This window comes from Danio rerio, chromosome 7, assembly GCF_052040795.2.
Source record: "Danio rerio strain M-AB ecotype USA chromosome 7, GRCz13ab, whole genome shotgun sequence".
Lineage (NCBI taxonomy): Eukaryota > Metazoa > Chordata > Actinopteri > Cypriniformes > Danionidae > Danio > Danio rerio.
This window is the reverse complement of record NC_141027.1, coordinates 39,187,269-39,200,813: the sequence shown is the minus strand read 5'-3', so window position 1 is coordinate 39,200,813 and position 13,545 is coordinate 39,187,269. Positions and strand designations below refer to the sequence as shown.

General features: G+C 34.6%; 1 protein-coding gene and 1 long non-coding RNA gene across 17 annotated transcripts in view; one reads left to right on the top strand and one right to left on the bottom strand.

Annotated features, from left to right (window-relative positions):
- Positions 1 to 9,803, bottom strand: part of dgkza (diacylglycerol kinase, zeta a) — a 195,478-nt gene extending 185,675 nt beyond the window's left edge. For all 16 annotated transcript variants that reach the window (NM_001442946.1, XM_087259375.1, XM_087259377.1 and 13 more), the window contains exon 1: positions 9,337 to 9,803. In NM_001442946.1, coding sequence (NP_001429875.1) covers positions 9,337 to 9,626 — 290 coding nt within the window. In that variant the 5' untranslated portion in view covers positions 9,627 to 9,803. The remainder of the gene's footprint in view (positions 1 to 9,336) is intronic.
- On the top strand, positions 7,954 to 10,424 carry LOC147836058 (uncharacterized). The gene is made up of 3 exons (XR_015496013.1): positions 7,954 to 8,271; positions 8,714 to 8,877; positions 8,938 to 10,424. It is a non-coding gene; the product is annotated as an uncharacterized LOC147836058 (long non-coding RNA).
- The last annotated feature ends 3,121 nt before the right edge of the window (positions 10,425 to 13,545 follow it).

Genomic DNA, 13,545 nt, shown 5'->3' with positions numbered 1-13,545 from the left:
AACTAACTTGCATCTTTTTTTTTCATCCATGGATGTCAAAGTCATCTGTTGTAGCTTGCTGTTTTATTGCTGTGTGAAACAGTTGTTTTAATTGCTATATCTACTCATCAGAACTTTAACAAAGTTATTTTTAGAGCATTTACACAAATTTATTGGATGCGGATGCACATATTGACACACACAGACTCTCTCTGTGCATCCACAGTGACAGCGCCACACGGATATAAAATCATAAGGTTGAAAGCACACAAATAGGATTTTGAAAGTGGGGTGGCACTGGGGCATGTCCTCCCTGTGCCTAGTGGAAGTTACTCTCCTGTACAGTAGATAAATACATCCAATTTATACAGTACTAGAGAATGACCCATAGAAAAACATAGACAAATTGATGGTTCTGCCAGTAAAGTGTGAGAACCCACAAATCCACATCAGAAAAATAAATTAATGTGAAATTTACAAATAGTAAGATAACATGTTTACGCCAGATACAGCAAAGCAATGCAAAAAAATGTATCAATATAACCCTTTACAATCAGTGATGCTGTATCCATAACAACCAATCCCTGCCAGTAAACTGATGGACCATACCATTTCGGATGTAGCCCACTACTTCAACAGAAGGGACAAATGGATTTGCAACACCCATTTTGGCACTTGCAATAGACACCATCAGCAGTTGCTGCACAGCAATCACATACAGTATGATGAAATTACAAAAAAAAATATGATAAGGCATATCTGACCTGCACAGTGTTTTTTAATTTTAAAATATTAATTTCTGACCATATGAAAATTTAAAACACTGCAATTATACGTTCAGATGTACCATTTTAAATGCGTTGTTTTAAAGAAATCCTACATGATGTGGCAATCAAGGTCAAATCTGAGTGAGACTTGCATGATCTGAAAAAGTCTGATTTGCATCAAAGTAATACAAAATGATTGTGGGAGAAGGCTTGAAAATGTTTTCCTTTACAAAAGCAGAGCCTGGCAAAGAAAAAAGTGTATTAACAATTGTTCTGGTCTGAACTAGAGCTGGAGGATTAATCAAAAACAAACCAAATCCAAAATTCATAACCTATAACGGACGTAATTTCCCCATGTCGGTTAATTTGTTTTGTTTTTTAATCTGAATGATACTTCCCTTTTAAAAACACTTTCAGTTTTCACATATGTTTTGACATTTTTATGAGTGCATGGGAGGAACCTGACATCTCTCATCGTACGTCAGGTAAATCTTCTTTGTTGCTGGTTTAACTGGACAGGAACACTGCAATTCAAAGGTCCTTGGTCCCGCACACAGGTAGAGTTGAAGTCAGAATTATATATTATTAGTCTCTCTGTTTATTTTTCCCCCAATTTCTGTTTAACGGATAGAAGATTTTTTTCAACACATTTCTAAACATAATAGTTTTAATAACTCATTTCTAGTAACTGATTTATTTTTTCTTTGCCATGATGACAGTAAATAATATTTGACTAGATATTTTTCAAGACACTTCTATACAGCTTTAGAGACATTTAAAGCCTTAACTAGGTTAATTTGGTGAACTAGGCTGGTTAGGATGATTAGGCTAGTCATTGTAGAATGGTGGTTTGTTCTGTAGGCTATCAAAAATGTATAGCTTAAAGGGGCTAATAATATTGACCTTAAAATGTTTGTTTTTTTATTATTATTAAAACCTGCTTTTTTTTCGAGCCGAAATACAACAAATAAGACTTACTCCAGAAGAAAAATTTTTATCAGACATACTGTGAAAATGTCCTTGCTCTGTTACACATCCTTTAATAAATATTAAAAAAAATATATATATATATCAAAAGGAGGCTAATAATCCTGACTTAAACTGTATCATCTGCATTTTCACTTAAGCAAATAAAACGAGCAGACACAGAAACTGTCATTAATGTTGTGAAACCTGATTGATTATTAGTAGAAATTAGTTATTAGTTTTTATTTTTTACTGAGCTATACCCTGTCAAGCATCACCCACTTGGTAACTTGAATTACCAAGTTCTATCATTTAAAATAATTAAATAGGAAATATTTAGTTCAATGATGTTTTGTTAAAACTTTAGCTTTGCTTGCAAGAGATGCTGGTAATTTCCAACTTTTGACAATGAAATATTCAATTCAATTCAATTAAAAAAAATTGTAAATGAAATAAAAAATAATTAAATTTTTTGGTTTGAAAAAAAATTTATTCATTAAAACGATGACAAATTTGACCATTTTTAGAAGATGACTCCAATTTCAAGCTGATTTTAGGTCATATCATCCAGCACTTGTCTGAACTGTGACTTCCCACATTTTCTCTAGAATCACATAAAAATGAATTTGTTGAATATCAAGCAATACTTTGTTGAAAAATGCACAGCTCATCAGGCCAATTTTACCCTCTTCATGAATTCCAAGATTAAGGAGTCAGTTCACCCCAAAATGCTAATTCATCATTTCATATTGAGATATTATATAAGATATTATGAAATTAATAAGAGACTTCAGTTTGTCCATTGAATATTCATGAATGTCCTAAATGTTCATAAAGAGATCAAAAATAAGTCTATGATATATAAATCAAGCAGTTTAACTGAAGCTTCTGAAGAGGCAACGCTTTATTTGATGAATAGATTCAATTCAGTCTTTGATTAGGGAACCTAAACAGAAGCTCACCATATCTGCTTATAATGCACAAGAACAAACCGGTTCTTGCAGACATTAACAAGCCCCATGACACGCAAGAATGAATCTCACTGATTCTTGCACATCAAGCAAGCATGCTTGACCTTCTGTGACCACATATGAATGCTGTAAACATTGCTCACTGTGAATAAATGCCTTCATTAAATTCTTTAATCATATAAAGCAACAGTCTTTTCAGAAGCCTTGAACTCAACTGCAAAGTGTTATTTATTTATATGTTTATTTATCTCCTTATGAATGTTTTAGGTTAACAGACATTCAACTGGTGGAAAGATATTGCCCAAATTTGTTAAAAAAAAATATATTTATTTGTGTTTTAAAGATTAATGAATGCCTCGTGAATTTGGCATGAGATGAGTATGAGTAAATGACAGAATTTTTATTTTGGTATTAAATAGATCTTTAATCATTTTTATTTCAGAGGTAATATAAAAATATAAATGAAAAAGAGGTGAGAAAGCTTTTTATACCTCATGACTGTCATTAATGCACATACCATCATTAGGGCTGACAATACATCGCTACAGCATCAATATCCCAATATAAGCGTCTGCAATGCTCACATCGCAGTATATGCAATGTTGAGTTCCTATTTTGGGATTATAATTGAGCAAGAGCAATAATTTCAAAAACATGATATTTGTGGAGTTAAACCATAGAGTGAAAGTTTATCATCTACATGTTTTAAGGCCTCTGACTGGAACAAAAAATTGTACCATTTGTGACTGTATAAGCACTGTATAAGTTCCTTTTTATCTTTCCTCTTATTGTACTATCTATGCTTTTAAATTGTTTATTATATTATGCACGATTCACACCCAGATTATTCCCAAATCAGTCTATATATATATATATATATATATATATATATTTATATTTCTTTTTTTTTATAGAGCTATTCAAGCTCTCGGGGTTCTAGTGTGGCCTAATTTCTCAATAGTGTGATAAAATAAATCTGAGATCACACCAGTGTGATAAGTTATTCAAGTACTCCATGACTGTGGTTATGTGGATTGTGCTAATGCATTTTAGAAGAAAAGTGTACCAGTGCAAAAAACTGTTAGGTGCACCAGCGCAAAAAGTCAGTCTAGAGCCCTGCATCTGGTAAAATTGTATTTGTTTCAAAATATGTTTTGCAGAAAAACAAAATATTGCAAGTCATATTTTTCCAATTTAGTACAGCCCTAATCATAATTAAAGCTCTCTTCAATGCAAATACCAAAACATAAGGCTGAAATAAGCCATGTTGTGAGTGCCTAAAACACTGCAATCAGATTAATTTAATGTGAATAAACTGGTTTAGTCTTGCAATATCCGCTTGTTAAGTGTGACGTCACGCAAAGCGGCTTCCAGGTCCAAGCGCTCTATTCAACTGTTTGGGGAGACTCATGAAATGGCAATAATAAACATTTACAAAGCGATTTAATACTTTCAAAAATCACGATCACAATATATCCATGCCTAATATCCAATGGCCAGAAAGTGATTCCTTTTTTTTTATAAATTGTTAAAATTTTGATATTTGTTATGCAGCAAGCCCAGAGATTGTTGTGTACACTCTGACCTTATATAAAATTAACTTTAATGTGTGATATGAAAAAAAGTGATCATAAACTAATTATTTCTCAACTTAAATAAGTGACGGCTTGGGCCCGGAAACAGTCACCAGTTAACAAGCGAATACTCCGATATCCTGGTACATATTTATATCCAAACAAAGTAAAAACAACAAACAACTCAGGTTGAATGCATGGTTCAATATTGAAATGTTTTGTTTTTGTTCATTATTCCCATAGGCTGCTCTCCGCGTATTTCACTCTTTTTTTTTTTTTGCTGTTAATTGACTCCCACACTAATAAGAGCTAAAATGATGATGATCCACGGCTAACTGCCCCAAACACATTACTGAGGTCACAACAACAGCACTGAGGTGGACAGCTACAGAGATTTCTCCCATTCTAAGCTATGCAGTTATCATCAATCCATGTCTGCTTTTTGTTCTACTGGCGCTGCTGAAGATGTTTTAAGTTTATGCACCTTTCAGCATCTGCCGTTCATCCATCAGAATAGGGCTGCATAATGTATTTGAAAGAGAATTGATACTGTCATTATCACACCATGTAGGCTGTCATTTAATAATATAAACACGAATTTCAGAGTGAAGTACAACATTTATACCCCTTACATCATGAGCTGAATGCCTATAAATGAAAACAAGCTTTCCTCTGAAACCAGCAGCCAAACAACACTTATTTGCCAGCAATTCATCAAAATAATAGCTTGATGGCAGGAGTGCAGTACATATTTATGTGTTCCATGCATTTGTTGTTCATCCAAAACTGACCAATCAGATGAAGCCTTACTATCTTTATACCCACCTCCCATGTAAGTGCTGCTATAGCTATTGGCTAGACTGGGCACAAAATAAATACCTATGGCGAGAGTAGTGAAAAGCAAGAATGACAATAAAAATAAAATTCTGAATATCAGCTGAGGATTCAGGCATTCGTTTTGTTTTTGAGTCTACGGCTTTTTAGTAACTTCATAGTTAAACTTTGCAATGACACAAATAATATGTTTTTAACTGCGACTCCTGATCAACTATTGACCTTATTTTTGAATGCGGAAGTGCATTCGTTTTTGCGATTGTTTTAGAACTTTCGATTCAGTTGCCTATAGGAGAAATGACTAGGAATAATAAACAGCAGAAAACGGTCCATCTATTTGCTCTACAAAGAAGTGTTTGCATGATAGCTGTTTTTAATGTCTAAAATGAATAAAGTGGATGGAAGTGAGTGAGACTGTAAGTCTTAAGCCAAAAAGATTCAAATGGCTGCGCCCGCTCGTACGCAAAGAATAAGGTGAATAAAAACCAATTGGACATTGCAGATCCTGCGATGTGACTATTGTGGATGCGCACATTGCATTATCAATGCTTAAATTATATATTGTGCAGCTCTACGGTTTCTTAGCCAAAATAAAATGTAATTTTATATTTGTATCATTACACAAATAAATCAAATTTTAAAAACAGTTAATAAAAATAGCGATTGTAAATGTGGAAAATGGAAAACGTTTGTAACATTGAAAATGCTTTTATCACAATACTCACAAAACAATGCTGCATATTTTTCCAGTGTTATGCAGCCCTACTTGATGGTTTATTGTTTAAAATGAAAGAAATTAAGATAAAGTAACAGTACAGTACATATATTTTTAATATAAAAAATCATAATAAAAAAGATCGTACAAAATATTAATTTACAGTTATATAAAATTTGCGAAAAACAAATATGTAGCATAATTAGATTATAAAATTTTTTTTTAAAAAGTCCAGTAACACTTGTAAATAGTAATTACTCTCTTTTTTATTGTAAAATGTATTCCAATAATATATTTGACCATTTTTATTTATATTTTATAACATCATTCCGCCCTATATCAGAGCACGACTCACACTGACTCTGGTTAACTTTTTTTCCATTGCAAAACCACCTGTAAATCTACACAGTGGCCTTCATCCTCTTATATAACACACTCAGAGCTGAAGAAACCATCCACCATCAGACCCACGAACACATACACAGTCTCATCACTTTTACACTGTGTAGTATAAAAACCCTGAGCATTATTACATAATCAGCACAGCTGGTGCTAGTTTCATGAGAGATTAAAGCACGAGAGGAGAGCAAATACTGTATTATTTCCCAAAAGATTCAGTTACAGTGCCAGAGAAAGTCTGAGGAAAAGGAAGCTCTTATAAATAATGTTAAACTTTATTTCCTCTTTCAGACCAAGGTCAAGAATTTCAATTACAACAGGCAGCTTCACCTTGTCCTAGAAAAATGAAAGGAAAAACAGTTTATCGGACAACTACTAAGTAACAGGCAATAAACCTTATCTTTAGTTCTTGCAACTAATATTCAACACTAAAGCTAAAGCAAGTTGCACAACCAAAATTGACAATTTTTTTTTACTTTTTTACCGCTAAAGAACTTTATTAAAATAAACAAAATTGTCCACATTAAGTTAGTTCTATTACTGTAACACACAATTGATATTTTTAGCTACTACTCGCAGGAAAAACAAGTCCATTGATTTGCCCATATACAACAGGATTCTATTGATGAACATGACACAGCAAACAAAAAGAGAGCAAAGTGTCAGCTAGGAACAATCACTTACACACACACACTTTTATTGCCCAGGATGAAATGGCCTTTCCCTAAACGACAAATAAGCCAGTAAAGCCGTGCACACATTACTGGATCACAAACTGAGACCACATGCAAATGCTTCTGAAGTAACAAAGCACTGCCTTCTATTTACTTCTTAACCCGCCGCACACATCGTCAGGTGTGTCATTCTGCTGCTGGCTGATGTCACCGAGGATGCATTATAAGGCCTCTCCATCAGGCTTATGATAGCTGCACTAATGATGATGACGCCAGATACAGATGCTGATAATGTGCAAGGAGATTCTGGCATCTGACACCATAATAATTCAATTTACAGTCATAGCAAACTGACCCTTATGACAGGAGAGCCATGTTGTTCGATCTAATGAACTATAATTAGTCACCAGTTTCTCACAGACAACCAGATTACCTCTAAAAACAAAGCAAAACAATAATTACACCTGAATGAAAAGAAATCCAAATGCAATGTAGAATATTGGTGCTTCGTTTGCTGTAACAGCAAGGAAATTTTCACAGTATGTCTAATAATATGTTTTCTTCTGGAGAAAGTCTTATTTGTTTTATTGTTGCTAGAATAAAAGCAGTTTTTCATTTTTTAAACACCACTTTAGGACAAAATTATTTGCCACATTAAGCAATTTTTTTCAAAAGTTTACAGAACAAACCATCATTATACAATAACTTGCCTAATTACCCTAACCTCCCTAATTAACCTAATTAACCTAGGTAAGCCTTTACATGTCACTTTAAGCTGTATAGAAGTGTCTTGAAAAAAATATCTAGTCAAATAATATTTACTGTCATCATGGCAATGATAAAATAAATCAGTTATTAGAAATGAGTTATTAAAACTATTTATGTGTTGAATACTAGAAATGTGTTTAAAAAAAAAACTTCTCTCCGTTAAACAGAAATTGGGGGAAAAAAAGTAAACAGGGCGGCTAATAATTCAGGAGGGCTAAAAATTCTGACTTCAACTGTGTATATATATATATATATATATATATATATATATATATATATATATATATATATATATATATATATATTAGGGATGCTCAGATCAGGATTTTTGGAGCCGACACAGAGTACCGATTCCTTGTTATGGTGATTGGCTGATAATGAGTACCGATTCAGATGCTTTAATCCTTATATAACTTTAACATTGCATGAAGCATATTTTCTCTCCAGGTATACTTTTTTTCCTTTATTCTGTTTTTTATAAATAAATAAATGAAGGATGTTGCATATAATCCCTTAAACACGTCTCTATTAACTATTTACTGTGGACTCGTCATGGTCAGAAAAAGCTTTACAGAAAATAACAGATAAGACAGATAAAAAAAATGGTAAGGAAAATGACTAACAGTAGATTTTGGAAACATTTCAAATGAAGAAAGAATAATTCAACATGTCTCAATGAAGAAAAAGTTTGTAGTGCATGTTTGATTCATAAGAAGTTAAAATAATCATTCTCTGCTTGTAAACCTGTAAACTAACACTTCGGCCAGATTGGCGAGTACCGATCTAGTCATAAAATGTGATTGTCGGCCGATACGGAACTCTGGCCGACTGATCGGAGCATCCCTAATATTTATATAAAACAAAGTCAAATAAATCAAACCTAGAAAACAAGTAATACAGTATAAGAAATGGTCTCTTTACACAAATAAAGTAAAGTTGGTTTTATATCCACACATTCGAACTTTCTCCTTATTAAAATAATTTCAGGAAAGTATTCTTTGCCAATGCTAAATATGGAAATCACATTAACAGTCAATGACTATACAATTACAATTACTATAAAAAGTACAATAAAGTTCAGTTAAACAAATAGTGCTAATGTTGTTTTCAAGAAACACTTCCATGTGACTTTCGACCGAATATTCAAAGTACCATGATAAACAATATAGGGAGCATGTCACAAATTGTCACTCAACGAATGTGCCAGCTTTACCTCAATCTTTACACAACGTAGATAGATAGATAGATAGATAGATAGATAGATAGATAGATAGATAGATAGATAGATAGATAGATAGATAGATAGATAGATAGATAGATAGATAGATAGATAGATAGATAGATAGATAGATAGATAGATAGATAGATAGATAAGTGTTAAGATTAAACAGACAAAACGTATATAACAAGTTTGACATAGTCTTTTACAAGAATGTTACGTGTCCTCTTTTGATGGCAGAAATCCAGATCGTTTTGTAACGTTACTGTCAGCCAGAATCAATCAAGACGGTTGCTTAGAAAATGACAAGTTGCTGCTAACACCTGACGCTAACTGAACCAAAATTTACAGTAATTCAAACTGTACAGAGTAAGGCCCGTCCACGTGATAGTTGGTATGAGTTTGAAATCATGTAAAATTTCATATCCTCGTGTACTGAGCTCTAGTTGTTAACCGTGAGTGGGATTTACCTGTATGACACCTGTTTCCGGATAGTGAGGTGCAGGAACTCGCTGCTCTCCGCCTGGTTGTCAGGACGCACTTCTCCTTCTCTCCCCTCCGCCAGTCTCTCAACCCCGTTCCCCGGACACTCGTGCGGTGTTGAAGTTGCTCCGCTGTGCCCGGTTTCAGAGAGGAACACGTCCTCTTCCTCCACCACGTCCTCCAGGGCAGGCGGAATCAGGACGGTGGTCGGCGAGTCCGCGGAGCTGTGCGCGGCGCGTGGCGAACCGTCAACGGTCGCGTCCAATTTCTCTGCCATTGATTAAACTAACTTCAGAACTGTTAAACTGAGAGTCACGCCGAAGTTAATATGATATACGTGTTGCCCTTAAGTCGCACGAGTGAAATAGCGGCGTGATAGTTCTTTCTGTGTAGTTTGTGAATAATTTGATCATCACCTTCTGTTACGATTGAATGTGCTTTCAGTTGAGCAGACGAAGACCACCTCGAACACACACAGCTGACTGTGTCACGAGGCCCCGCCCACCTTCACTACTGATTCAGGATCAGCCAATCACCTGAGAGAATGCCCGCCCACCCCGCCTATCCCAACCACAGCTGCAGAATCAACCAATCACGAGAAAGAACGCTATCTCACATACGCTAATCCTAAACAACAGCAGGCTCAGCACAGACTGGTACACAAGAATCACAGCACTCCAAACAAACAGTTTTACGTCCAAATTCATTTTAGTTTTATTGAACATTTCAAGGAATATTTTATTATGTTGAATATTTAATGTTGTTAACGGCAATAGGGATACTAGAGGAGAACAAATAAAGGGCCTGTAGACAGGTTGGGTCTGTGAATGGAAGAAGGAAGTGTGCCTTTGTAAATAGAGCATTGTTTCTATTTGAATAGCATATGTGAAGCATGTGAATGTCTTGTGATTTAACACTCAGTTCAGTAGAAGTTTTTTGAACACTGACATTTACATTCACTGGTCATGGTATTAGGGACACCTTTCTAATGTTGGACCATTAGCTCATCATGGCATATACAGTACAATATTCAACATGTGCTGAAATGACACATGTGGGCTAAAACCACATAGCATCAATCGGCATGTGCATAATGTGAATCGCCTCCAGTATGATCTACTGGACAGATCTGCTGACTGTTGAGGTCATTCGAGTTTAGTTAACTCACCGTCAAGTTCAAGAAACTATTTTAAAGATTATCTGATGTGTTATTTTATCAGTTTGTCTATTCTCGCTATCAACAAAGCATTTTTATTCTAAATAATACTGCTTCTCCCTAGAATTTTTGAACCCTCTCTTTATAATGGCTGTGCATGAAAATCCAGGTAGACCAGCAACTTCTGAAATACTCAGACCAGCCCATAGACCCTTTAAAAATTATGATACATTCAAGATCACTTTAATTACCTTTCTTCCAGATGCTCTGCCTCAAATCACATTGACTTCTTTTACATCAGGGGTTCTCAAACTTTTTAGCATACAACCTCCAAAATAACAATTCCAGTGACTCGCGACCCCCACTATCCTTTAAGGTGGTTATAAACATTCAACTGTATAAACTATATAAAGATGAGCATATTGACAACACAAAAAGTGTCTAATATTGTTTTTTGACATTATTAAATTGTTTAGGAGATTTTGATTTGCAGATCATCCTCCATGTTCAGTCGTGGCCTTTGTGTTTAATGTAGGTGAGTGTGTAAAGGTGACAAAGTTTAACACTGTGCCGTAAAATCAATCTGCTGCTTCGGATGCTATTGCTGTGTCATTAACAGAAACAACCCAGGGGTTGCAATCCAACAGAAAAATATTGAAAGGCTGATGGCTTTTATTTCCATGTTGTTGTTTTTTATGTAATTCATCATTCATAAATTTTCTTTTCAGCTTAGTCCCTTTATTAATCTGGGGTCGCCACAGTGAAATGATCCGCCAACTTATCCAGCATATTTTTTTCGCAGTGGATGCCCTTCCAGCCGCAACCCATCACTGGGAAACGTCCATACACACTCATTCACGCTCATACACTACGGACAATTTAGCCTACCTAATTCACCTGTACCACATGTCAATGGACTTGTGGGAGAAACCGGAGCACCCAGAGGAAACCCACGCGAACGCAGGGAGAACATGCAAACTCCACACAGAAACGCCAACTGACCCAGCCTAGGCTGGAACCAGCGACCTTCTTGCTGTGAGGCGACAGCACTACCTACTGCGCCCCTGCATCGCCCCTTTTATGTAACTGTTAAATACAATTTTATATTTTGTAGGTTATGGATAAAATATGGAAATTATTAATATATATGAGACTTTTGGATATCACCAAGCTACCCCTGCTCATTGTCTCTTGACCCCCACTTTGGGAACCACTGTTCTACATCCCACTCTGAGTTGCTGCTGCCATGTGATTGGTTGCTTAGATATATATTTTCTTTAACAAATGACTGAACATCTGTGTGTTCTAAATGAGACATTTCGTCCTCCGGAGGGCGCTTTAGAGTGAAAACAATCGTGGCAGTCATATTGAAGTGTCATTCTAAACTGAAGTGTGCAAAACTGGTCACTTTGGCATAAAATTATTATGAAAGATAACTGATGGACACTTCTGGTTGTGATACTTTGCACAAGGAAAGTGGTCACACTGCATTTAATCCAAAAGTGCTCAATCCCTATGCCCTAATCCCTTGAGAGGGACCCTGCAAAGGGATTAGGGCATGGTTATAAATCCTTCTGAGTGGAACACAGTGCAGTTCTGTGTAATAAAGTGACTGGTAACTGTACGGTATATTCCAGTGCAGCACCCTTCACAGATCACTGACTGCAATGCAATGAAGCTAATATTCAACCAGTGGCTTAAACAAATGGAGTGGAAATAAATTTATCATTTATCTGAAACAGTAAACAAAATTTGGTCACCAAAATGTCACGTTCACACACACCCACTCAAAAACAAAAGTACAAAAACTGTCCCCAGTCAGTAGACTCTTCGAAAAAGATGGTTCTCTAAAGGTTCTTGGAAAAGTAACAGTTCAGTGTCACATATTTCCCAACTTTTTGTTTTTCAAATCTGTTACTGACAAAGCACTTCATCACTGTTATTTGGAGCTCAACCATCAACACAGACTGTAAACACTCTCTCAAGATGAATGATGTCTTTCTTAAAATGTATATTTTCACTTCCAAAAAGTAATTTGTTTCCAATCATCTTTTTTTTAAGTTTAACAGAACATGACCAGCCAACACAATCGCAGCTCATAACCGATATCATTTTGATTTAGTGGCTAATTCATATTAATTTGTTTCGTTTCATTGGCAGATTTTACTCGATGGCCACTTTTCTGACAATACATAAAATACTTACATTTCCTCATGAGATTGGGCTGGACCAACTCTGTTCAGTTGAGGATTGCAATTCTTTACTTGGTAACAAAGATGTTTTGTTTTTATTCGTTTCATGAATAAATAGTCACAAAATGATTAAAGATATACAGTGCTCTGCATATATAAGTACACCCTTCACAAATCCATCTTTTAAATTCATATTTTAATAGGCTATAAGCTTTGCATTATTATATTTGTGCATATACATTAGATTAGTCAGTACAGAAGCCAAATCTGGAGCTTATCTAAAAAAATAACTTACAATTACAGTCCAAAAACTAGTACACCCAAATTTACGTTATAGAAAAATATTAAATAAAAGTTTTAAAAGTAGGAAGAATCTAGAGAAACAACAAATAGAAAAATTGAGTTTAAATTTTGTAGTTTATATATATATATATATATATATATATATATATATATATATATATATATATATATATATATATAGATTGAATTTAATTGTATTATCCTTTAATTTCCAAATCTTTTTATTGACTAAAATATTATTTTAATACATATATCTGTTTAATAAATCTGTTTTGTTTAAATGCTCCAAAATACATTGCCTTTATTCACTGAGAAATAGACACCAATATTCGTTTTTAAAATGGGGTGTACTCAATTATACTGGGGTATATAATAGGGAGCATTATATACCAAGGCTTCACTTTGTCTTTTTAACACAGTAACTGTATCACATACTGTCCATTTTTGCTACTTTTGGTCTTCATAAACATATTTGTTTATACCTAAACAGAGAGGCACACTTGTGCAACTCATTTGTGTATTTCAGATGCTGTGAAATCTTATAA